General features: G+C 41.8%; 1 protein-coding gene across 5 annotated transcripts in view; it reads right to left on the bottom strand.

The window, feature by feature from the left end:
* The window catches only part of RNF130 (ring finger protein 130), a 56985-nt gene extending 32614 nt beyond the window's left edge, over positions 1 to 24371 (bottom strand). For 2 of the 5 annotated variants that reach the window (XM_048319562.1, XM_048319565.1), the window contains exons 1-2: positions 23422 to 24370; positions 13275 to 13469 (exon numbers count right to left, since the gene is read on the bottom strand). In XM_048319562.1, coding sequence (XP_048175519.1) covers positions 13275 to 13469; positions 23422 to 23689 — 463 coding nt within the window. In that variant the 5' untranslated portion in view covers positions 23690 to 24370. Of the gene's footprint in view, positions 1 to 13274; positions 13470 to 23421 lie in introns of all 5 variants that reach the window. The other 3 variants (XM_048319564.1, XM_048319563.1, XM_048319561.1) reach the window with 3 other exon arrangements.
* Between the last annotated feature and the right edge of the window lie 2140 nt (positions 24372 to 26511).

The raw sequence follows: 26511 nt of genomic DNA, 5'->3' as shown, positions 1-26511 counted from the left end.
CCCTGGGCACAATAATTCAGGGTGACAGCTACATAGTTTTTCCACAATGGGGACTTTTAATAGAGTTGTGCAACAGCCTTAAATGTTCTCTTATTACACTTTGCATTCACTATGCTAAATAGCAACATTTACAGCCACTATAATCAGTTTTCCTATTAAGTTCACTAATGCTGGTGATGTGAATTCTTCTGACAGAACTACTCAAAAGAATCAAAATTTATAATCTCAGAAATTAAAACTTGCACAATAATTGAAAAAACATTCCACAGCCCTCAAATTGCTTTCCTCAAGAAATTTAAACTTTTCTTTATTTAAAATTGAAATGGCAAAGTCATTCAGGCCTTGTCCTGCTAACATGGGGCTAAATAGGGAAAGAAAGTTCAGTGTTTCCTTCCGAATATTTTTGAAACAGTGCCACAGTAATTCAAAAGCTTTGAATAGCAATGAAAGCTCAACACAATTTATTTAATCTCTAGTATAGCACAGACTCACACAAGACCAATTTTAATCCAGCTCTCAAGAGATATTTCAGTACCAAGTTTGGTTTCATGCAAAAATAACCAAGATATTTAATAGACAGCAAAGCTCAGAGTAAAAGTCCATCACTAGCTTTATTTTCATGGAAATCTGCCCAGATTCCTATTTGTCCATTTGGGAGGACAGTTCCTGCCCTGACTTTCAGCACATTTTTACAGCACAAGAGACACCCTTCCTACAATATCCTGTATGTAGATGAAGCACATGCTCCTGCAACCCCAAATCCCTGCAGCTCAGATAGCGCAAGATCAATCAAGAGCAGATAATTTATACTGCTTGGTATTTTCCCCAGATTTCACTTCTGCTCTTCGTATCTAGTTCAGGCAGAGAAGAAAAGCAGGGAAGGGTTCAGGAGGACTGTATTCCCCAGAGCACATGCTCTGCTAAGCTTCCCCAGAAGAAATTTATTTGCACTGAGAAATTATGTTAGTATGAAAATATCACGCTGAAGCACTCAATGTAATATCCTAACATGATTTATAAGTTATCTGCAACGCAAAGATGACAAAGATTTTCTGATACTAGTCCAGTGTTATCTGAATCCAAAGCTGAAGCCTCTACCTATTCCCTGCTGCCCAGGGAATGTGACAAAGCTGACAATCTGTCACGCGTTTTATATAAAGCCCAGCACAATGGGAACCTCTGGCATCACTGCAAAGTGATTTGCATTCCAAATGACTCAACTGGGAACAGCCAAAGTGCTACTGCTGCTTCTGACCCCGCCAGAGCCAAGGAGAACTGCAGAAAAGAAAAATAAATTGTGTCTGTTTAACATACTGAAGCTCAGTGGAAACTGGGACTTGGTTCATCCATATTTTTGTCAGGGGCATCACCCTAAATAATTTTAGCAAGAACTCCCTGTTTGAGAACAATTGGGGGCAGGAAGAGACAGTGACTCATTTATTTTAAGCACCTTGAAACCTTTTATTTCTGAAACTTTAGCAGAAAAAAATCCTCAGGTGAAGACAGAAAGACTGTTTGTGAAACTCAGAGAATATGGTCTTACTCCATAATCTTCGAAAAGCAAGATTCTCCTCAGCCAAGAACACAGAGTCCAGAGAAAAGAATATGGATTGCTTACTAAAGCCAATGAACTACACATGGAACCACAGATGACAAGCTAGGACAGACGGTAGACATAAGATAAATATTGATGCCTGTAAACATAAATCATTTAATTGCTATCATCCAAGCCCAGGCAGCTCTTTCCAGCTTGCAATTTTATCATGCGCATGTTTAATTAGGATAGTTATACAACTCTGTGTATGAAAAGGGATGAAGTTGTGACTAATCATTAAATCTGTGTAATGTTACATTGTGAGAGCAGAAGAGAGAAAAACTTAAGAGCTGAGAAGACACTAAAAACAAGACTATGGGAAAAACAGCAACATCCAGAAGTTTCCTGTAGAGCTCGTAAGGAAACTGCTTTGCTCTCTCACTGACCTATTCATATGTCCTAGCAGTTCTAAAAGAGCATGCTTACAAAGTCAATAAAAAGTAATCTCAAAGAAATGTTACAAGTGTCCGCACAGGCAAATATTTGTGGTGCTTTTGTTGTGTTGGGTTTTTTTTTTTTTTTTGTTTGTTTGGTGGGTTTTTTGTCGTTTGCTTGTTTGGTGGGAATTTTTTTGGGTTTTTGTTTGGTTTTGCCTTTTCTTTTTTTTTTTCCCTTTTTTGTTTGTTTGGTTTTTTTCGTTAATTCTTGACTACCATATGTTTGTCTGAAGCTCAAAATATGGATAACTATGTCCAGGATACCAAGCTGAAGCTGAAGACAGGCATGGTTCAAAGAGGAGACTTCAGACACCTCCACCTAGCACCCACTAGGGGTTGCAGGGAATGGCAGCCTGGCAAAATGCACCTGCCAATCAGGCTGCAATGCTTCAACCACCTTCTCACAGCTGGGGAGGGCAAAACCTTAGATCCCATCTTGATTGTGGAAAGGGTCAGACCACCTGTAAAAGGCACTGAACTATTTTGATTTGATGCAACAAGGTTTGCAGAGAACTGAGAATTAAGTTAGATACTCATAACAAAGGTCAGTGATTTGCTAATGGCTGATATTTAAAGCTAAAGTCCTTGCAGTAAGTCTCTGACAGTGGCTGCTGATGCTGCAGACACAGCATGAAGCACACAGACTGCACTCATCTCATGCTTGCGAAAGAATATTGTCCTCTCTTTAAACAGCAGAGAATATTTAACTGCAACTGAATCCGTTCATCGCTTCTTTCCGAAAACCCTAAACTTAGCAGACATTTACCTGAATAATTCTGCTGGTGAAAATTTCAGAGTACTTCCTTAGAAAACACAAACAAATTCCCCATTTCCTGATAAAGGTAAAGAATGGTCCAGACAGTCACTTGAAAGCTGGATTCAGACATTAAAATGCCACTGCCTTTCTGAGTGCAGCAATAGGATCATCATCATGATCACTTAATTGGAAATAAAACTGCCAATCTTCACAAACCAGACTTCCCTAATCTTCTGTTAAAATCCTGTAGCTGTGTGCTAAGCATTTCTGAATGCATTATATCAGAAATAAAAAGACAGCAATACCTAATATTCAGTACCCAGGAAAAGGATCAATCCTAGTACTGTGAGCGACATATTTCTTGGAATAACATTAACTAACAGTGAAACCACTTCAACAGAATTTGGGAGCCCAGAAAGTGACAAAGCAAGCAGGAAAGCACTAATGAAAGCTATGGCTGTATATGAAATTTTGAGAGACTGATTGTGAGTTCTGTGAAAACACCAAAAGACATCTGAGCTGCATAAGAGCAGAGGCGAAAGCAAGGATTACCTCTACCAGGGAAGGGATTCAGCCATAAAGGATATAATCCATGGAACTCGTGAGGTAAAGGATAAGGAAAAGGCATGCTGACCTGTATGCAAAGCTGTGCCACTAGAAAAAGTGGGGTTGGGGAGAAGAGTTTTTAAATAAAAATTCCACAGCATTTAACAACAGTGGGGAAACCCACAAATTTATCAGGTACCTTAACATTTTCATCTGATGCAAAACAAAGAAATTTGTTGTGAAGAATAACTCTTACATTCTAAACAGGTTTATGGGAAAGCAGACACCAAGAGAACGAGCCTTGGCATATCTTCAGAGTTATTAAAACTGGTCTAGCTGCACATATTTTTATTTTGATCTAATCAGAAAGTAAACAAGAGCACATCCAAGCTGTCAACACATGAGCAATCTCAAGAGTAGAATATGTTGTTTGAGATGTCCCAAATCAAATACAGAAAAAGCCCATAATATTTGACAGTTATTGCATTCTAAACAAGACAAGAATTTAATGCCAAGAATATACATTAATTTTAAAATGAGACTGGTAGCATTTTAAAATATTTGTCTTCCTGTTGCCTTAATAATATTGAAAATGTTGAATTCTTGCCTGTATGTAAACATTTACTTTAGGATGCCTATTTTATGTAGTGTCAGACACCAGAAAAGATTTTACAAAATTACCATGAGAAAAATCATAAAGGGCAGCAGCATATGAAACTATTACCCAAACGTCAGGCTTTTAAAGGTGCCTCAGTTAAATACAACCAGTGGAACAACTTGCTATCCCAAAACACTGAGCAGGTATTTGCAGAAATCACAAGTCTCTTTGCTGCACAAACCCATTCAAAACAACCTAAAGAAAAAGCTTCTGAAATTAAAACTTGAATTCTGTCTACTCAAGAGGACAAAGAAGTAGGTATTTCAAGTTCAAGGAGGAACAGGCTTCTATGAAATACTGTCAATGTATATCTGAAGAGCACTCAGAACTTTTCTTTGTAGCAAAAAGCTACAACAGATTTCACTCTGTCAGGTGAAGAGAGGGTCCTGCTCTGTGCCCTCTAAACATGGTTACACACTTCAGTGTTCTGGAACATGCCAGGCACTGCTGTACTGCAGACATGATGGACTACCACAAAGTCTGCTCCTTTAAGAAAAGCAGGCATTGATTCAGGCATAGGATTAGAAAACCAGAAACAGCAAGAGCAGCTTTTCAAAGATGGGTGTGACACAATTAAATTCAAAACAAATATTAAAGCTTAATCAGATTCTTGTTGTGCTAGCCTGTAGCACATTAAGTCCATAAGTGATAAATAATAAACTTATAAGCCTATCCTCCTTTGTTAAACAAGAAACGATGCCTCAGTATAATGTCCTTGCTGTATTTTTGACCAGCTTTATAATCTACTCTGACCAAGAGTTCCTAAAAGGAGAGATAAATTGTCAGTCGAGAAAACTGTTGGGCTGTATTTAGGTAACAACTACTGACACATTATTTCATAACCCAATTGCTCTATTCTGACACTCAGGGAAATGTTTCTTATGGAGAAATTAGCATACAATCAAAACAGGTAGTCACAGCCACATCCTGATTCATTCACAAGTGCAAATCCTGCTGATACACGTGAGCTGGCGAGCTATGCCCCTGGATTTCCTCAAGCTCGTCAAGGTCAAGCTGACTCTCTCCTGCACTAACACACTCCAGAAAACCAACACTCACAGCCTCTCAAAGATACAACAAAACTTCAGTATGTACAAAAGAGGCATTGGGCTTTGGCTTCTCTGCAGATCTTTTCCCCTCCACCAGCCTCACCCAGGGAGCTCCTCTCTGTCTTCCATCCCAAGTCATATAACACTAAGCACTGCTAGAAGAATTAAGATTCTCTACTAAGCTACAAGATGCACCCACCTTTTTTGTAAGAGCTCCACAAGTTCCAGAATCTCTGCTCAGTCTTTAAACATGCTATTTCAATGCTTCTGGATGGGCAGCAGGAGGACAGACCCATGGCCGGGCCAAGAAGGGGAGAGAATTTATAAATCCCTGGAATGTGAACTGCAGCAGAGTTCCCCTAGAATGGTAAGGACACTGGATTCTGGGGCTTGGGGTTTCTTGTGCTCCCCTCTTTTGAATTGCCTTGATAATTCCACTTATATCACATATTCCCTTTCTGTGGAAGACATGTAGGTTCTGGGAATTACATTTTTATATATATATATATATATATATATATTTAGTGTATGTGACTTCTTGGGTTCTTTACACTAGGGAAAACCAAGCCGAGACAAGAGAAAAGCAGATAGACATTATAATGACTTTTGAGATATTTCACACTCTTTCCTGTCTTAGCAATGCCTCTTTTGCATCTGCTTGCACTACAGTTTTATCTTTTTTAAAGGAAACGGACATTCCACCTAAATAATGCCGGAAAGAATAAAAAAAGCTCGGCACAAAGAAATGTGTCACTTGATCATCCCCTTTCCACAATCTGTGCACAGATTTTTTTCTTCTTTTACTTAAATTTTTACATAGCATTAAGCAAATTTTACTGTGAATAAACTGATTTGCAGCCTCTTTTAAAGAATAAATACTTGCAACTGTTAAGGTATTAGTATGCTAATGAAGCAGACCAAATTTTATATTCAAACCTTGAACAAATGCAAATTAATAAAAAGCTGAAGGATCACTTTAAGTTTTGACTAGGGAAACGGTGTAATCCTAACAAATTACACACCACTGCATAAAAAGGTTCCTCGTGTCACAGTTTCACACATTTCTGAAATATCTATACCTGCCTATCTTCAATAGATATTTTTGCTAATTTGAAAACAGCTTTTCTTCACTTTCTATACTTTTGAACAGTGTCCAAAACCTGTTATGGTGTCACAACCTTGATTCATCAATAATATTAATGTAGCATAGACATCACTGGTCCATCATCAATATAAGACACACCTGGATTTTGATAATTGTCTTGCATTCCACAGTGTGACCAGGTGCTAGCAGGTGGCTTACATTTTGCCATTTCTGGACAGCAGTTTGTATTCCCACTAATGGATGGTGCAGCTAAAAACCCAGGCATTTCTAAAATGGGCAATTTGTCATGCTCAAGTATTTTCTTCTATAGACACACAACTTCTCTACAGATCTATCTATCTGGACATGGACAGTCATTGCAAACAAATTCAGCAAAGCACAAAAGAGAAATGGCAAGATAGCCTTACCCAAGGACACTACAAAATACTTTGAGAGATTTACAAAGAGCATATTCATAGATTAATATCATAAATTTGGTTCTACTGAGTCCATAGATACAGGGAATTACTCTACTGCTGGAGCTCAGACTTTGGATAAGAAGAAGAATGTAATTACTTACAGTCACTAACAGTCCCGTGGGCCTCTTCACAGTCACAGAACTAATTACCCTTTCAGCTGGCTGAGTTAAAATGAGCCCGACTTCTGTTATTTTAGTTGTGGATGAGGCATGTATGACACAGAAACACTGGTAAGGAGTTCTGCAAGGCACCAAGGCTATGATGGCTCTGTAAAGGGGCTTCCCTGGATTGCCTTGAAGAGAGAAGTGCTTCCTTATGGTCCAGAATCAGCATGTCAAACATACTCCTCTCCCCGTCTCTAAGTGTCAGACACCTCCATCTACTGTGTGACAGACTTTCCTGATTGATACACCTCCAAGGAATGTAGTGGGAAACATGATCAACAATAAAGCTGTTGACATTCATCCTCCATATTTTCAATTAGCAAACATAACCAAAAAATGATCAAACATATGTAAACAATGGTTAGACTATTAATTGCTTGGCCTTTTTTAAAGCTTCAGCTTTAATGACTCAGCTCTTTCCTTTTCACTAATATTCTGAGGTAAATTAATAATAACACATTTTAATAATAATATTGTAATATACAATAAAATTAGTTTTGACCTGTGGATTCAAAGTAGGTCTCAGTAATCCAGGGCAAGTTTTGCAGTGGATTTGGTACAGAGCTAAAATATTCTTCAGTACACATCTGTGCATGATAATCTGCAGTACACCCTGCCAGAGCTTTCACGCATCAGTTCAGCTCAGAGTTACATAAAGAGACATTTGTGAGAAAAAGGCAAGCAGCAGAGTTAAGAGATGAGATGCTCAGGGATCAGTGCCACAACAGAGGACAGTGGCACCTCGACCGCCGGCTCTCTGCAGTCTATTGTACTCACTCCGAATGAGGGCAAGAACGTGGAAGAGCCATTAGATGGCAACAACTTCAAATGGCTTCCTGTCCCTCCTGCTTCTGACCCACTGACCTAAAACAATCCACAGAACATATAGGCAGTTTTAGCACAGTTCAAAGCAAGTACAGCCCCTGCCTCCCATGCTAGTATGCTTTCTAAGTGAATAGAGGGCCATGAAAACTCTTTCCCTTAGAAGGAACCTGTTTCTGGGAGCCTATGTTGGACACCTCTTGCACAGTGCCATGGCAGGGGAACATCACCTGTGCACATCATGGAACAGAAACAAGTTCCTCCAGAAAATTAATGAGTTGTTTCATTAGAAGAGCAATGAAGATTTATCTTGATGACTGTGTTGGGTTGACCCTGAGTTGATGGACAGTCTTTAAGACCAATTACGCTTCTCACAATTTACATATTTAAACCTCACGGAAAGGCGGGACTTCCCCTTTTTGGTCGGAGCTCGCCTGCTGGAAGGTGGGGGGGGGCTCCGAGCCTCCCGGCCCCGCTGGGCCGGGCCGGGGCCACTGCCCCTTTCCCCCTTTCCCATCGCTGCGGCACGGACCCTGGGTCACTGAGGGGGACTGTCCCAGAGCCGCAGGCAGCTCAAACCAGCCATGGACTGCTCACAGCTAAACCCATCCAGCGCGGCTTCTGGGGACAGGCGGGTCCCTCTCCCCTCCATGCGGAGCCGGCGGAGCCAGCGGGAGCCGGCAGAGCCTCCTGTCTGCAGCCAGCACACTCCGTGCTGAACTGAAGAGGACACCACGCAGCCAGCAGCACAGAGGGAGCGAGGCTTTCCCCACCGTAAAGCCCGAACAAGAACACTCTTCAACATGGCGGCTTCAGAGTCAGAGAGAAAGAGAAGTGAGTCCCGTGGGACGGAGCTGAGCATGGCGACGGGAGAAAAGAGGGCGGTGCCGCGATTCTGGCGCGCAGCTTAAAAGAAACCTTCTTGCATGCCGTGGTAAGAAACTGTAATACCACAAACTGTTTGTCTCTTTAATCCATTTGAAGAACATGGGGGGGGGGGGGGTGGAGAATCAACGTGTGCCTATGAAGTTTGTGAAGAGTGCCTATGCCAGGCTATATAGAAGCAGTGAGAGGCTGTTAGAGACTTGTGGCGAAGAAAAGCCTCTGTGTGCAGGCCAAAATAACTTATCCTTAAAAAGATGAATAACCCCATGTGATGGCCCATGTTCTGTAGTGTGAAAGAACTGTGAAATTCTTCATGGGAGAGATGTTCTACACACAGCAGACTGTTTGTTTCCGGGCGGGTCTGCTATTGGTGGCAGTTTGGGAACCACGTGCAACTGAAGGAAAACCCTTTTTTCCTTAAGCATAAGAGAGAGACTTTTCAAGAACTACAACACTGACTAACATCCCATGTTCTGTTATCCCTTGTGTGAGCTGGATAGAAGGAGAGAAGTGCTGGAAAGAGGGGGGGGGGGGGGGAATTTACTTTAATTTTGCTTTGTTGTTTTCTCTTTACTTTTAATTCTGTTAGTAATAAAGCTCTTTCATTGTACTGCAACTGTTTAAGGTTTGTGGCCTGCTTTGTTTTTCTCCTAATTCTTATCTCACAGAAGGAAAATAAGTAAGTAATGAATATTTTGAATCAAAACCACTACAATGACACATCTGCATCTTGGTTCTCAAGACCTTAAAAGATTTACCTGTATCAGGTAAATCTTCTAAAAACAGTGTTATATTAGAAGTTGTTTATATACTTCTGGAAATTTCTTAGGTGCTGATAAACCACAGTTACTGGAATCCAGCAGCTTCATTTTGACACTCTCTTCTATATGTGTTTCTCTTTTTCTGTCTGTATTTGTTCCATAAATTCTAAGTATGAAATTTGAACTTTGGAGGCTTCTTTGGATTTTATTCTTTTCTGTAAATCCAAATAAAAGTCTAGATTTTAAGAGAGAAATTCAGTATCATAAAATCAGAGAATGGTTTGGGTTTGGAAAGGACCTTAAAAATTATCCAGCTCCAACCTCCCCAGATTTAACTGTTTTGTACTTAACAGGATTGTATCCATCACACACAAACAAGAAAGGAATTAAATTGTTATTTAACCTGCACTGTCTTCCCATTCCCATAACTGCTTATAAAGGAGACAGCAACTGCATATTTTCTCCACCACACAGGCTCTTTTTTACATTAGACAGTAGCAGTTTTGCTTTAACAGAAGCAGCAAGCAAAACCACTCATAAAACTGCCTTCCTGCCAGTGACCTCATAGTCTAAGAAAACCTATGCTGGGAAAGATGTCCTTTGCTTAGGTTGATAGAAGACATCTACAGGACTGTGTAAAATAAGTATACAGTAACATACAAAAGAATATGCACAAAGAAAAGAAAATAATGTTGCAAATAACATTAACAGAAGTACAGGTATTAAAAAAAAAGTTAACCAATTCCTGAAGGTCATTACCTACTTTAAAACTCAAAGGTGAAAACGAAGGGGCAGAGACTTGGTGGACTATGACACAAGAGAAAGCAAATTCTGCTATTAGCAGCAGAAACTGTTCATTTGACACAGTGATGATAGACTGACTCCACAGTGACAGTCGTTATCCAGCCTCCAGAAAGAACTGCCATTCTGCTAAGTAATATTTTGAGTACGAACAAATTTCCATAAGAATAAAATTTTCAAATGTGTATTCAAGCATAAAATAGCTTGGATAAAATATTAATCCTACAGGTGAAAAGTGCTTCCTAAGCTCTTTTCACAGGGAATCACCTCTCTGCAGGTGGGCAACATACATCAATCTGTGTAATGTGTTATTTATTTTTGCCACAGACACTGTCTAAGCAGGTGATTGGAATTCATGCAAATATCCAAGCAGGAAAAGCTTGCAGTTCACAGTGTGCGTTATAAGCAGTTGCTGCTTTCCTCTCTGCTTCACCTGGAAGATGGAATATTTCTAAGGCTCACTATGCAGCAGTACAAAGATTATGTTACAGTAATATAAAATAACACAAGGTCTACTTTCTCCTTTGTCTATGGAAAGAAAATGTAGAGTCATTAAGTTAGTCATCATAATACAGCTGCAAAATTGTTTCGTGAAGACTGCATTTTTAAAGAAAAGAGGAATACTGCACAGCAATAGACATCATGTGGAGCTAACACCAACTTGGTGGCCCACCTTCCTTCTCACTTGCTATCAACTCTAACACATATTAACTTAATCACTGCAGAACAGCTATCAGATACACAGGGTCAGCTCCTCCCAACCTTTAGGGACAGAAAATACTAAACAGAAGTGATGTAGCGCACTGGAATATCTAATTAGCAGACCACACAGATTGACACAGAATCAGTTAGGTTGGAAGAGACCTCTGAGATGACGTGGTTGTTCACCACCTAAAAAGCACACAGTATTTGCTTTGATATGGTTGCGTATCAAATATGATATGGTTGAAAAGGCAGAAATAGGAGGACCAGGGAATGTGTGCAAGTCTGCTTTACACACAGTGTTAGGAAAGACTCATCCCACAAACATAGATTCAGGAATCTATCTCCCACTTGGAATAACTCTCAAGAAGGGGAATGCTGGGTTCCAAACCCTCCCTCTGCTGAGGCTAACACCAAAGGACCAGTCTACATCTCAGTTACACACACTTGCAGTTCCTCCATCAACCCACAGAGAAGTTAGTTGCAGGAAGTTCTGCAAAGTGATTTCTGAGGAAATCCCTTACGTGTCCATAACACAATCAAAACAAAGGCTGTGGAGCAGTATTTCTCTTCATTACAGCTGCTACTTCAGCTCTAAAAAACTACTTTTAGCCTGTCACGTAGTTTGAACACTTCAAGTCCAATATTAGTTTTGAGATAGAGCCTTCAGCCCAAACCAGGACAGAGATTCCAAAGTAGACTGAACACATGCACCTAAAACCCAGTATTTCAAATACACAAAGCTAAAATACCATCTCCAGTAATTACATTTTTTTTAAAGCTTACCGTAAGTAAGAGCAAATATTTGGAACTCACCATGCCAAAGACAGTATTGGGCTTTCCCCCAAATATCAACTACCCAAACAGCTGCCTGGGTACCTTATAAGACACTGTTTTAGCCATAGCAGCTCTCCTATTTTACATCTTGAGATGGTATTTCAACCAACCAGAACTACTGGGCCTATTGATAAAGTTTCAAAGGCAAAACACTGCTCTTCTGAGATGAAACAGGGAGGGAACAAGGATTTCCTAATAGAAGACAGACACCATCCTACTGCTGTGAAAGCCAAATCTAACAGCATTATGAGAAAGAAGGTATTAAAGTTATAATCAAACCCATTATATGATTTAACATGTAATAGAGCCAACAATGCCAAAGCTGTATTAGTAGTAGTAGCCTTTTTTTCCTGACACACTGAGGTACTCCAGGCCATGGGAAAACTCACAAATCATTGTTAAATAGAGACAGCAGAATTTACATTCTTACAGGTAGTTCAAAGAGTCCAGAGCGGAAGGTTTAGGAGGGCACTACAACTGTAGAGAGAGAAGTGGGGGGGGCAAAAAAAAAAAAAGTAAAGAAAAAGTAAAACCCAAAAATTGGCAAAAAATGTTTCATTAGAATATAGGACTTTTCGTCTGCAGATTACTTGTAAAAATGTCTAAGGAAGGTACCTGAGATAAAAATCAATTGTTAACAGGCTTTGAATTGCTACATGGAGGTCAAAACCCCCCTGCAAAATTCCTGTGGCATACAGAACTGGGAAGGTCAAACTCCTGTGAGACATTTTGCTTGTTAAAAAAAGGAAGAAACAACCATAGCATTTCTTCAGTAAAAGAATTCAATTCTAATTGTGTGACAATATGCATAGCAATAATTAAGAAATTCTAGTTTCCAAGCAACCCCTTATGCTAAGAGACTGAAAATATTCTAAAAAAAAAAAAAAAAACCCGAAAACCAGCCAGCAGTACCACCACCAAATATAGAGATATGCCTTTTCTGGTTAAGCTAGATAGTTCCAAAATGAAAAAATCTTCTGGAAAAGGAAAAAGGTAGTTATCAGAATTGCAAAAATAATTTTTAACAAAGGAAAATGTTTACATATGAGGCTTCCAGCAACAAAAGTAAGTCACTAGGAACAGTAAAATTTTAGACATAGGCAGCTGTAAGCAAGTAGAACTCTCCAGAAAAACAGATTTCCAGCATTATTTTAGACAATTTACAGAGGCAACTGCCCTCCAAATCACTGTTTTGTTGACTCCTGTATGGCACTTAGACTTTGATTGTAGAAAGAGAATGCTCTGTAAACTGTCATTAAAAAAAGCATGCAAGCTTAGATCCCAAAATACATCTGTTAACATTTGGAGGTCCCCACCAGAACGACGAGTTGAAGACACGCTGCTACAGAATTCTTCAGGTACAGATTCTTTGTTAAATTCTAGATCTTCCATTATATCTGTATGTTAGCTTCTCTTCTGCAGAAAGGTTTGAAAGATTGCTCCTCAGATCTTACTGGCATTTCCTCACTCCAACCCACCCACATCCCTGCTGCAGAGGAAAAGCGTTCCTCATTGGATAAGCGTAGGCTAAAGGAAAATAACTTTTCAGAATTATTGGCTTATTTCACTATATTATATACATGTAAATATCATTAGGGAATGGGCTACTTCAAATACCATCTGTCCAATGCCAAGGGCTCTTTAACAACAGTTTATACAGCAAAAGCATTATAGTGAAGGAGATTACATTTTATTTACCTTGATGTGTCATTGTGACAGGCTCTTCACTGGACACATTGTTGTAAATGACCACAGCTGTGGCATTATGTGAAGCTGCTCGCAGTATTTTCTCTTTAAATGTACAGTTTCCTCTCTGTAGTAAAGCAATCCACTGCTTGGTGTTTGGTGGGACCTGGAAACGTGTTCGAGGGTCACAGCCCAAACGATCTGCAACTGAAATGGGAAACAAATTTACACAGACGCCAATTTCTTCTAACAGGAAAAAAAAAAAAAAATCCTAATTCCAAGTTTGCTGAAGTACTTAAATGCTATACACTAGGAAGCCACTATCTTCTTGTTTAAAAAGTCTAAAGATAACTGTATTCTTAGGAAAAAAAGATTTTAAAAAAAGCAGTCTCCCACATTGAAAGCTATGACTATATGCCCGAGAATTAGGCTCACTGACACACGCTATTTTTAACTCCAGTGCAGCTAGAACAATGAATTCACGTTCAAATCAATACCTGCCAAGAGGCTGAAAAACATTAGAATATGGTTCATTTGCTATAGGCATTTACAAAACAGCTGTTTATCAGTCATTCTGGGGAGTACAAGTCTTTTCTTTCTAATGCAGCCATAAATATCACTGCAGTGGGAAGTGCAACTAAACAAAGCAGGTTGTGAAAACAAGATTTCAGAGTTATCTGCCATGTGCATGCTACTGTAAAAAAGGACAACATTAAAAGCTGATCTTGTACAACCCCAGCAGCCAACATCAGCGTTTTACATATGCACATTTTGTCTACAAGGAAATGTATTCAAATTCATAGAGAAACAAATGGGTTTGCGAACGCAATGCACTCGTCAGCTAAACAGGTATAGATGGTATAAAGGAAGGGTAACAGAAATGGCAAATGCCAGATGTCTGAGTTCAACAGTGTGCAAAGCTCTTTTGTCCTTTCTGACACTGTAACATATCCGGGAACAACCCAAACCCACAGAGCTGTGTACAAAAGGCACAAAACCCAAGGCAGAAGATAACTTCACAGCAGCTGAAATCGCCAAAAGACAGATCTGTTTGCACAACACAGTTTAGTCTGATACACTGTGGTCATATCATTAAAGGATTTTATAAATTTAGAGCCATTGGCAGTTTATAATGCAAATATATTTATCCTTTCAAATGCCAAGAGTATAAGAATCTTTGGCTACTAAAAATAGCTGGGATAAACAGTGATTTTTTCAAGACAAACAAACAATTTATTTGCATAATAGCTCAGAAAACATTACAGTTCTGCAATGTAAGAGCAATTCAAATGAAGTGTCCCATAATTTTTTTCCTTCTCAAGAAGTGAATTCAACACAACTATGAGATTTCAGCAAAAAGTCTACCACCAAAAAAAATATCCAATTTAACATATCAGCTGGAAACAAAACAAAAGGTCTTTTTAAGTACTCTCAGCTTAACATAGCTGAGGTTAAAACCTGTAACAAAGGAGAGTCAAAGAGCTAAAGATGTTTTCTGAAACAAGAAAGAAAATTTTCTGCTTGCCTAAAGAGAACTAGTGCAGATGAATCTATACTGTGGCAGACATACAGGAAGTCACTGCTCTTAATTTGGACAAGAAGTGCCTCTCCCTGTTCCCCTGGAAGGAGGGTGGGGAGCCAGATATCAACACATCCTTTTCACAATTGCTTTTCAAGCCTGTATTAGACATCTCAGACATGGAGGGCTATTTGCTGTATTTTTGTTTCATACAGGCATCAGGGAAAGTCTGAAATACAGATGCCTGAAGCCAAATTTTATAGAGCGTTTTCTTCCATTACCCTGACACCATTACTTGAATTCCTGTGGAAATTGCTAGCTAGCACTGATCCACACGTTGCTTTGCAGCACTGGTGATGGCCATCACGAACATCAACAATCACAGAAGAGCATGTTCATGCCCACTGCACTTTTGCAGCTTGTCTTTATAATCTTAAATTTGAGAACAGTATGTATTTTTAAAGGGAATTACAGTCCTTTTTGAAAATGTGGAAGAATCACAACACAGTGTATGAGCCACCAACCTTTTTGCCCTCTGTTAAGATAAAAGCTGTTTAATACACAATTCCCCCTTGTTCTGAATATTTTTACTCAAAAACATGGAAGGGGGAAAGCACCAGCAGACTGCGATAGGAAGTTTCCCAAGCCCTGAAAGCCAAAAAATCCCATCCTTCTCCCATGATATCATACTCAAGAATCTCAGGTATGATACTTCTGTTGGAAAATACCATTTTCTAAATGGCTACAATTCCACAGAATCCCCTCAAACTGCCAAAAATAACTCAGAGTAGACACTATGGCCAACATAAATTTACCTAAAATATATGGGATTATTAAAAACAGTAATCCTACAGATTATGTACTGTTTGCTTCAGTACAATCATGATCAAAACTAAAATATGAAGTGAAAACAAAAATGGCCACAAGAACAAGGTAATGGGTTATTACAGTGAAAAACCATAAAAGCAACAAAGAGCACCTTGAATGAGGAGGCAGCATTCTCAAAATTCATGTAGGCACCTTGAATTTGTATGCTTGAAAATTTTTAGCTTAAAAAGCAACAGAGAAAGCAGTAAGAGATAACAGAAACTGCATCTGTGGGAAAAGTAGTACAAAATTTTCTACCACAGTGGAGATCAAAGTCTCTTTCAGCTGTGGACAGAGCTATGAAATGTTACTGGATAAAGCAACAGAATTAGGAAACAAGATATTAAGAGATTAAAGCTTTCCAGATATAGACCAACAAACACCACTCAAATGCTTACAGCATGTTATTCCTGACGAGGTGTATTCAGCATACCCTGATGAAAATTTAACAGCTGACAATATTATCTCAGTACTATTTAAGTAATAGAGAAACACTGATGAAAATCTGGTTGGTTTAGATAAACCTGAACTGAGTGTCTGCAAGTCACTTGAGATTTAATAAAAAGTCACAACCCACTTTTCTTTGCATTAGCATTCTATTACACCACACAAATGTTAAGTAAAATCTTTCCACTTTTAACTAAATAAAATTCAGAACCAATAGTGAAAAATGTGGGGTGCTCTGCTTGTCTTTTCAATAGACTGAAGATAGTCCAAAAAAGTGTGGAAGTCTTAGAATCACAGTCACCTTTCTAGAATAGTGAGATGGTTACAATAAAACATCTCTCGTGCAGCTCAGGTGCCAGGGATATCAGTGGGCACTGCAAGAGACACACATGAACAGGGTCAGCCAGAATCGTCATTGACAGCTCTTCACTACCCTGCCATCTATGATCTGGTATCCAAAGTTCAACTAGAACCAACAACAAATGAGTTGCAAGTATTACCTGGATGATCATAGAATTGTTTGGGTTGGAAAAGACCTCTAAGATCAAGTCCAACCATTAATCTGGCACTGTTGTGTTCACCACTGAACCATATTCTTAAGTACCACATCTACAAGCCTTTAAAATCCCTCCAGGTATGGTGACTCCACCACTGCCCTGGGCAGTCTGGTTCAGTGCTTGACAATCCTTTTAGTGATGAAATTTTTCCTAATATCGAATCTAACCCCCTCCAGGCACAGCTTGAGGCAGCTTCCTCTCATTGCGCCACTTGCTACCTGGGAGAAGAGGCTGAACCCCACCTGGCTCCACCCTCCTATCTGGGAGTTGTAGACAGCAAGAAGGCCCTCCCTGACCATCCTTTTCTCCAGCTCCCTCAGCCTCTCCTCATCAGACTAGTGCTCCAGCCCCTTCCCCAGCTCCTTTGTCCTTCTCTGGACACATTCCAGTACCTCAATGTCTTTCTTGTAGTGAGAGGCCCAAAACTGATGTTACATGCCAGAATGAAAAGCAACTTCACATTAAATTATTCTAAAACAGATCACTTGCACAGAAAAAGATATGATCAGAAGCCACTCATGGAAGTTCAGAAGATAGAAGCATACAGAAGGCCATTTAAGTAAGTTTCCCTATAGGTGTACTACTCTTCTGGCTTATTTGAAATATAAGCTATTTACCCTGCCCGTCTCTGTGTTCATCTATGCGTCATGTGTTGGCAAAACCCCAATTTTCTGTTAGAAGTGGCAGCCTGCTGGGTTAAAGAGCTATGTACAATGTTGTCGTAAATATCTCCCTCCCTACTGTAAGTCCCAACACCACAGAAGAGCCTCTTTACAGAAGAATCAGCTGTGATTTAAGTACCCACCATTGGGCTTGTGTTTGTTTTCTGCTTTAGGAGAGCTTAGTTTCCTTTTGCAGAATACACACGGTGGCTCAATTTTTATAACTGTTTCTCCTTGAGCATTTTTTATAATTCAAGACCCTTCCTGCTGAAGGACTAAGGTTTCTGACAGCATTTTAGGGATTCATGTGGAAAAAAATAGTTAATAATGCAACAGATCCAACCAAGGCTCCTCAGCTACTGAAGAAGTAGTGGCAAGCTCACATCAGCACAGCAACAGTAGTTTCCTCCTCTTCTTTTCCAATTGCTTGACCATGTTTTAACCTTCTCCCTCTCAGAAGGAGAGCAATTTTGTGGGAGCAAAAATGAAATGACTAGAGCAGCTCTCAGGCTTTGTCAGAAGTGTATACCTGTCTGAATGCAGACTGTCCCCTAGTTCTGAACTGTGGCTACGTTTGTTCTTTCTCACACCGTGTGTTCCTGCTGCTCTTGCATCACTGTGAATGCAACTGTGACACCCCCCTTCAGCCAAGGTTGCTGCACTGGCTGTTATCAGACTTTGTCCTCTTTTCACAGAAATACTCCACTCTCTGGGCATTAACCATTTTATTCTATGCCGGGTTTTTTTCTCTTTTTTTTTTCTCCTCCTTTAAAGGTCAGATATCTTGCTATTGATTTCATCTTAGCTAATACTGTACTCTCTGAAGCCAGCGCCAGTTGCCAGAGCTGGTCTGTCTCAGCTACACATACAGAAATCATTTAAAAGTCTGACCTTCAGTCACTGTAATACAATAGCTGGAGAGACACCACTAATATTTTGAGGGACAGCAGATCAAGAGGCTTGTTGGGAAAGAAACCACAGAGGAACACAGGAAGGTGCAGTGCCATGCAGGCTGCACCCTGAAGCATTCCCTCCCTACAGTTCTGCCCAGGTAGGTCCTATGTAGAACACCTGACAGGTAAAATAAGACAGCTTTGTGCAACACATTAATTATAAACCTGTGATAAAATTTCCAGAAAAGGAATTCAGCTGGGAAATTCAGAGGCAACTCAGCAGTTCTGATTGATTCTTACTTCAAGGAATGGTACTAGTTATTTGCTATCCCATTAGGGCTTAAAACATACGATGAACATATTTTCTTTCAATGCATTACTGTTATTATCAATATATTATTATCAATACAGTCCTTATTCATGCCACTCATAATTTCTACTTTATAAGGTTGTGCCAATGAATCAATGTGTTATGTACAGCAACGTTTTATTTTCAACAGCTCTTTCAGGTAATTGCTTTGACTAAAGCTGGCTTTAGCACGAAAAGAAACTCTTTGAATGAGAGGTAATCTGGTTTCAGGGAGGAAGTTAAACAAAAGAAAATCACTGAAGCTTAGAAGAGTCCTATAATAGTTCAGATTTAATCTTGTTAGCTCAGTAAGTATGCTACAATTATGGTGATAAACTCCAATATATAACCTCCCCTTTTGCTATCAATTAATGACTACTAATTAAGCTGGATACCAAGACCAATGATGAAGCACAGAAGCATGGCACAAGATTCTTCTTACCCTATTCTACTGGTATATCTGCTTGTTGCATTTTCCTAAGCTTTACTGGTTTGGATTCTGGGCCAGAATTTCTGTCTGAATGCTGCCTAAAGCTCTGCAGTTACCAGGAAACTGGCATTTCAAATCTTCTGCAGCTAAAACTTGTTCACACAACATGTTTATGAAGTGCCAGATGCTACAGAATGCTGTACTTACAGCACCATGCACAAGATATACCTCCTTCCTAACACTGAGCCAGTATTGTTTCTTCCACACTTCCACCTTTTTCTAACATACATTTTTCCTCACATTCTCAGCCTCCTTGCCCAGCCCCAACCCTTCTACCCCTTTGGGAGAGCTCTCCTTTCTAGGAGCTCTTTTTCCAAAGCGGCTTTCATACAACCATCACCTCCCCACAAGCCCTTTAGACTCCATCCCTTTCCATTCCTCACCCCCTTGTTCCTGACCTACTGGCTCAGTGAATTTTAACATTTTCAAGTTTGACTCCACTGCTTTTCCCTTCCTATCAGCCCCACTCCCAATCATCCTGCCTGCTTCCCAGCTTCCCAAGCCAGCCAAGGTGCACAAAACCTTACCTCCCAGCAAGGTCTGACCACCTGTAAGGGGACTCTTGAGAGCACACAAGACTGACATTTCCAGCCCTCACACTGGAATCCAAGCACAACAAGCAGTAACCCAGACTCAATAGCCACAGAGTCCTGTTTCCCATGGAGAATGTTTTTGAGGGAACTAAACCACAAAGCACTGCAGTTTCCACCAAGAACCATTAAGGCGAGTATTCAGTGGCTTCTAGCTTGGTGTGCCATGGCAAGAGGAATGTGCCTGACACCTAAGGGTCTGCACTGCAACTGGTGTCAGGCACCCAGTACCAAAGAGGATTAAAAGCACAGGTCATTGGAGTGGCACAGGGCTGAACACTTGCACGGTGCATGTACAGACATCCAGGAGCACCCAGGCAGCTGCTGTGAGAGGACTGGGCTGAAAGTTCAAGGCCATGTTGGACGAGGCTTTGACCAACCTGGTCTAGGAGGGTGTCCCTTCTCAAGGCAGGGGGCTTGGAACTAGACAATCTTTAAGGTCCTTTCCAACCCCAAACTGCTCCAAGACTTATGAAAATGTCTGCTTGCACAAAGTCACAAATAAAAGAGTAAGGGACTGAGCGAGAAATATTCTGGAACCCCCCTGAAGGAATACTATAAACCTTTACTAAACTATCAGAAAACCTGCATCAGGCTTTCACTATTATCCTTCCATGCAGAACAAGAAGAGCTTTTTTTTTCTTTTGAAGTTGCAAGCATTCATATCCAGAAGTGGTTTAAAACACTCTTCTAATAAGAAATTAAGTCATGACAAGAGATTAACAAGTTAGAGGAGGTAAGAAAAAGAACTCAAAGTAGAAGAACGGAAGAGAGATTAATAAAAAAAACTATGCTATCATGCATTTAATGTACTCGGAAAAATATGCCCACACAGGTGCTGAATGTACACCCAGCAGCCAACTGTGACCAAGAGCTCACTGGAGCTGCACTTTCACAAGTCACATTCACAGGCGGTCATGCCAATTACTGCCACCCCACTCCCAGGGGAACATTGCCTTTGAAAGCCCCTATCAATTTCATACAAGCTCTATAAAAAGAACACGGAAAGAGTTTTAATACATGTATTAACATGACATGGTTGAATTCCATTAAAGAAACCCTGCAAAAGAAATGGGAGAAGTGATTGACTGTCATGCTGCACTGAGATTTAAAGGATGGGTGATCACATGGGACTGGCATCTTCAAAAAGCAGTACATAAAATATCGGGAATATTCAAGAACAGAAGTCAGAAAACATCACAGAACACTTAAAATCACAGGCTGTACTATTACAAATGGTGTGTGGTCAGCAGCAGATCATTGGCCCTAAATCCTGAATTAGTAAACTCATTTATTTCCCTGCAGGCAGTGAGTAAGGGATGTAATAAGATGCCCCATTCCTGGAAGTGTTCAAGGCCAGGCTGAATGGGGCTTTGGGCAGCCTGGTCTAGTGGAAAGCATCCCTGCCCATGGCAGCGGGGTTGGAACTTGATGATCTTCAAGGTCCCTTCCAACCCAAACCATTCTGTGAGTCTATGATTCTTTACACAGCATGCAAAAAAGTGAAATTAAGGACACTTCAGCTCTAAAACGGTCCATGCCATCAAGGTGCTAACAGATCACCCACATGTGTGAAAATTTCAAAGATAGCCCATAAATGGGTGAATGCTTGACATCAAAGCAGTTTCAAATCCAAGGTATCCTCAAATAAAGTTGCTAACAATTGTAGAGTCCTTTTCTTCTGAGGATACATGAAAACTGGGGTAGAGCACTTACTGCTCTAACAGCAGTGGCTGGCAGCTACTTGGGTTTAGAGCTATTAGAAAAAATTCTGCAAACGAGTTCTACAGCAATATTAACAGGCTGATAAAAAAAACATTAGAACAATTACTTTCATCAAGACTGCATCATCTTTTATCAAATGTGAATATAAAAAAGCAGATGATGTTCAAGAACAGCTTAACTAAAAGCATAAAATATTCCAATCTTTCTTACTACATGGAGCATTTTTAAACCACAAGCACCTCAGCAAAATTAAAACAAAATATAAGTATGTAACAACCTACACAGAACAGTTCAGAGTATATAAAGTAAGAAAAACAACTGCTGTTGAGCTTGCTTTAAGTTGTCTGTTGTGAAACAGAAGGGCAAAACAGAATTTCCCCAAAAACTGGTAACAAAGTTTTAATGATTGCACCATGTCAAACTATGTCAGCTCTGACATTTTCACATCACGTTCTGTGCTTTCTCAATAAAGTTATTCATCGTAGTACTTAGCAGTAGGTATAAAAATGCTGTTTATGGACTGCTCATAATTTCATTTAGCTCTTCTCATTATTAGCTGCCTGTGAAAATGCTGTCAAAGCCTCCCTCAGTGTTTTAATCACACCTTAATGAAGGCATTTCAAAGGAAAGCAGAAAAAGTTACAGCAGCATATTAAAAGGAAATTAGTATCAAAAGTTTTTCTTGACAAATAATGCAGCTCTTAAAAAATAAAGTGCTTTGATACTTTGCATATATTAAAAGGCTGCATTTTAAAACCTGTAAAAATACTACTTGCAATAACAGTGTTTACATGCCTAAAACTTTCAAGACAGACTCCTGATTTCACGGGGGTTGTGTGGGAATGTAAGTGAGGAATATCAGCAAGCGGAAGAAAGACTGCAACATATTTAATGATAGCTGGTAGACAAGATTTGAAGTACAAATAAAAATCGTTTTACAGCAGACCTCCTCAACAATTTCTGCTTCCTCACCCTTCCACCCAAAAATCCACCCCATTAATATATTCTAGTTATATTTTGCAAAGCTAATGAAACTGAGCTCCAGTGAGGCTGGCAAGCACCTGCTGATGCACAACCTGATCCATCCGGACCAGAAGCTTACAGAGGCTGCCTAGCAGGATGCATTTTTTCTGAAGAAGCATCAAAGTATTTTCCTGATCTTAAGATTTGGCAAATTCTCTGAAGCTTCTAATAATACAGTAGTTTTGTGCTATCAATTCTTCTAGAACACTCTTTGTATTCACCACTTAGACTCTACTTTTAACTAACTACAATATTTCACTTAATACATTATTCAGATGTTTACTGTCCAGGAGACAGGTTGGGACCACTGTACTCCATCAAGTGGTCCATTTCTTAAAGATGGCAGTCTAGACAATGTCAAGAATGGTTTTTAAAACAAGATACTACTAAAACGACATCACTATTACTGAAGAAATCGGTTTCACTTCAGGCAAAAATCATGACAGTATTCTCAACTGCTCAAATTAGTGTTCTTTATAAACCCCAACATTTATCAAAAAACCAACTGATACATAACAGCTTCACTTAATTAAAAGAAAACTATTTAGACACTCTATCCAATGTTCAGTACTGCAAACAAGTGCATTCTGGGCTGGTTATAAGAGCAACAACTTGATAGCTTCAGTCCTTCCAAGTCTCGATGGGTAGCTTAAACAGCGTTTTTAGGAATCGCACACTGAAAAACTGTGACTTCATGCAGGTGCCAAAGCTATCCAGATGCACAGCGAGATGGCTATGCAGCTGTTCTAAGATTCAAGGCAATGCTGTAACCAAACACTGTCAACTATAACTACCCTCTCTGTAATTAGTTAAGGAATAACACCTTCACCAGTCAATACGCCCAATCTACTGGGATCCATGCTGGAAAGCATAGTATGCTTTGCAGAGCCGTTTTTCAAGCCAGCACTCTCAGATCATGGATTTATGTTATTTTCCTCTGGGCAAGCTCTTCCTCCTGATTTGTCAAAACTGTCTAGGAAAGCCTGCTCAGCCCAGGCAAGGACCAACCACCCGGCAGCGAGCGAGGGAAGCGTTACCTCCGTTGATGGGGACGGGAGCCACCAGCAGCCCCTTGACCTCCACCTTGGGGGAGTCCTGCCCGTAGCGGCCGCGGTCGATCCGCAGCAGCGTGGGGCCGCCGCGCTCGGGGCTCAGCACCGTCACGTTGATGAGGGCGGTGTAGTACGCCTGGCTGGCGTTGTCGGCGCCGGCCGGCCGGACCCGGCCGTGCCACAGCAGCAGCGGCAGCAGCAGCAGCACGGAGGAGCCGCCGTTCCAGTGGTGGTGAGGCCACCGCCAGCTCATCTTCGACTCCAGGCGAGCCGACGGCCGTCACCGGTTGCCTCCGCCGCTCCCCCACGGCAGCGTCAAGCCCCGCACGCCCGGGTGTGTCCTATCCCATCTGACAGCCCGGGAGCGGAGAGAGACCAAAAGCAGGCGGAGCGGGGAGGAGAGCTCGGGCTCATGCCATGGGAGGAGCCAGGGGAGGCATGGCAGGTCCCAGCCGAGTCCGATCCGCCGCCGCGGCTCCCAAGGGAGGCTGCTCGGAGAAAGCGGCGCTTTGCCGGTCCCTCGGGGCTCCGCCGGTCCCTCAGAGCGCCGCGCTCATACCGCCCGCCCGCTGCCGCGGGGGAGCTCCCGCCGGGCGAGGGGAGGGGAGGAGGCGGGGGCGGTGCCGCGGCCCCCTCCCCGCGCAGACCCTCGCCAGCCCAGAGAAGGCTGCTGGCGGAAGCCGCCGCTACCGCCTCAGTCGCGCTCGCACACAGCCGCGGGGGTCGCCCCGGACTCGGCCCGCCGCGCCGCCTCGGTTCGCCTCGGGGCTCGTCGCCCACTTAGTGCGGCGGGCGGCGCAGCTCAGTGCCCAGCCCGGCGTCCGCAGCCGGCAGCCGTCGCTTCATGCCCGGTTCGCCCCGAGGGCAGCGGGGCCCCCGCACCGTCCCGCGGCTCCGACTCCGCGCCCGCGCCTCGACTGCAGCCCCGCGTTCTGCGCAGGCGCCGCACGCCCCACCCCGCGCCACGAGGACGAGAGGCGGGGCTTGGGCGAGGATCACGCCCACGGGGCGGGGTCCGGCACAGGGCGGGGGCACGGCCTATGATGTCATTGTGGGCGCTGGGAGCTGCGAGCGGGGGCGGCCGGGATGGTACCGGGCTCCAGCGACCCCCGGTTCCATAAGGAATTAGATCACAGCATTACAGAATCAGATAGGTTGGAAAAGACCTCTGAGCTCATCGAGTCCAGAGTGGGACCAAACACCAGCATGTCAACTAGACCATGGCACTCGGTGCCACATACATTCTCTCCTTAAACATCTCCAGGGACAGTGACACCACCACCTCTCCCGGGCAGTCACTTCCAATATCGAATCACCTTTCTGTTAAAAAAGACTTCCTAATGTCCAAACTAAACCTTCTCTGGTGCAGCTAAGATCTAGGGACACATACAGGCTCCCATGGCTCCTCAGCATCTTTTCAGAAAAATATTTCCAGTTCAGGAGCGCTGATCACCAAAAAGATAAAGAGTTTTAAAGCATGTCAGAAATAGGGGGTGGAAGAGCTGTGTGTGTGTGAAAACGAGGTGGGATGTGTTCAGTCTGTCCAGGTAGAACTGAAAGAGCTTTTGGGGCAGGAACAGCACAGCCTCTGTGTAAGGATTCAGTCATCCCTACCCAATTTGGTGTTACTCACTTCTGACATACTAAAATGGGAGGGAAATTGTACACTCAAATATTCTTAATAAATATTAATTCCAGGAAATACTGTAAAACAGGGTTTGATGAATGATCAACTAACATAGTTTTAAGGATTTCAGCCTCTTGGGAGATGTAACAAAATAGTATAATGGCCTCCGTGGATTTTGAAAGGCAAACTAACTGAAAATTAGTTACAACAAAGAGAACAATTACTGCAGGACTGTGAGTTAGGATATTTTCTAAGTTTCTGAAAAAAAAGGCTGTGGAGCTGTTCTTTTGAGATACGGTCTCCTTAGTGACTTCCCCAGCTGCATGGGAAGGCCCTCAGATAAGCCTGGCGTTTAACCTACGCATCTTATTAACCTGTTTTCTTCTGGAAGCTTTTGTATTTTATTCACTTGCGATGCACGTGGTCAGACACGCACGTAAGATTACACTGTCGAAGCAGAGTCTGTTTATTTCATTGAGATGTAAGTAGTTTAATCCTGTCCTTGGAGAGACCTCTTCCATTTCCGAGGAAAGCAGCACGCTTGCAAACCTGCATCTTGGAGCAGAAAGGACCTACGGACTCTGCTAAACCACTCTGCATGTGTGGTTCTGTGAAATCCTCTGAGAAGCTGTTTCTGCAAAGCTCTGTAGAAATGTCATTACAATCCAGGAAATGACTTTGAAGCAGAAACTGAATGTTCTGCTTACATTTTTTTAAATTTAATTTTGCTCTTCTTGGTGAATGCTGGCTGAGGAAGCACATGCTATTGATTGCCTCCTCATTTCACCCAAACGTTCATCCCAGCCGGAGGATGAGAGCTGTGGCTGACACACTGATACTGCAGTGTGCAGAACATGTTTTGGAGCTGTTCTCGCTTTGATTTCTCAGCACTAAGAGCTCTGCATCATTCTGATGCAAAGTCATGTGCTTTATTGCCAAAATGTCCTCAGAAGGGACCAAGAAGTCCTGGGAGCCTGAAGGATTCTTCGCTATCACTGCGCTGACCTTCGGAGGATCTCAAAGCACTTCTGAAAAGCATTGAGGAAGCATTCACTGGCTATGTTAAAAGCAAAACAAGGGGCCAGAGAGTCGCCAGTTCTTTGCTAACGGCATGAAATGGCTGGTTTTTATTTTGCCCTGTCTGGTTCCCTGTGGGCTGTTTCTGCTGCAGAGAGGCGCTCCAATGCCTGTGTGAGGGCTGCCTCCTTGGTTCTATCCCCACCTCAATCCCCATCCTGATCCCCATCCCTCCTCACACAGTTGGGAGGCTGCTCCTCACCCGCCTCCCAGCCTGTCCTATGGATGCCCTATGGATGGGCTGGAAGGCAGGCGAGGAGCAGCCAAAGGGGACTGCTCATGGCCCCAGGAGAGAAGCAGCCAAGCACTGCTCCAGGATGCACCAAAATGGAATACTTCATGAGCAGAACAGCTTCAATCTCCTCATTCCC

This window comes from Corvus hawaiiensis, chromosome 15 (genome assembly GCF_020740725.1).
Source record: "Corvus hawaiiensis isolate bCorHaw1 chromosome 15, bCorHaw1.pri.cur, whole genome shotgun sequence".
Classification (NCBI taxonomy): Eukaryota; Metazoa; Chordata; class Aves; order Passeriformes; family Corvidae; genus Corvus; species Corvus hawaiiensis.
The sequence above is the reverse complement of the archived record's forward strand: the minus strand, read 5'-3'. Positions and strand labels throughout refer to the sequence as shown.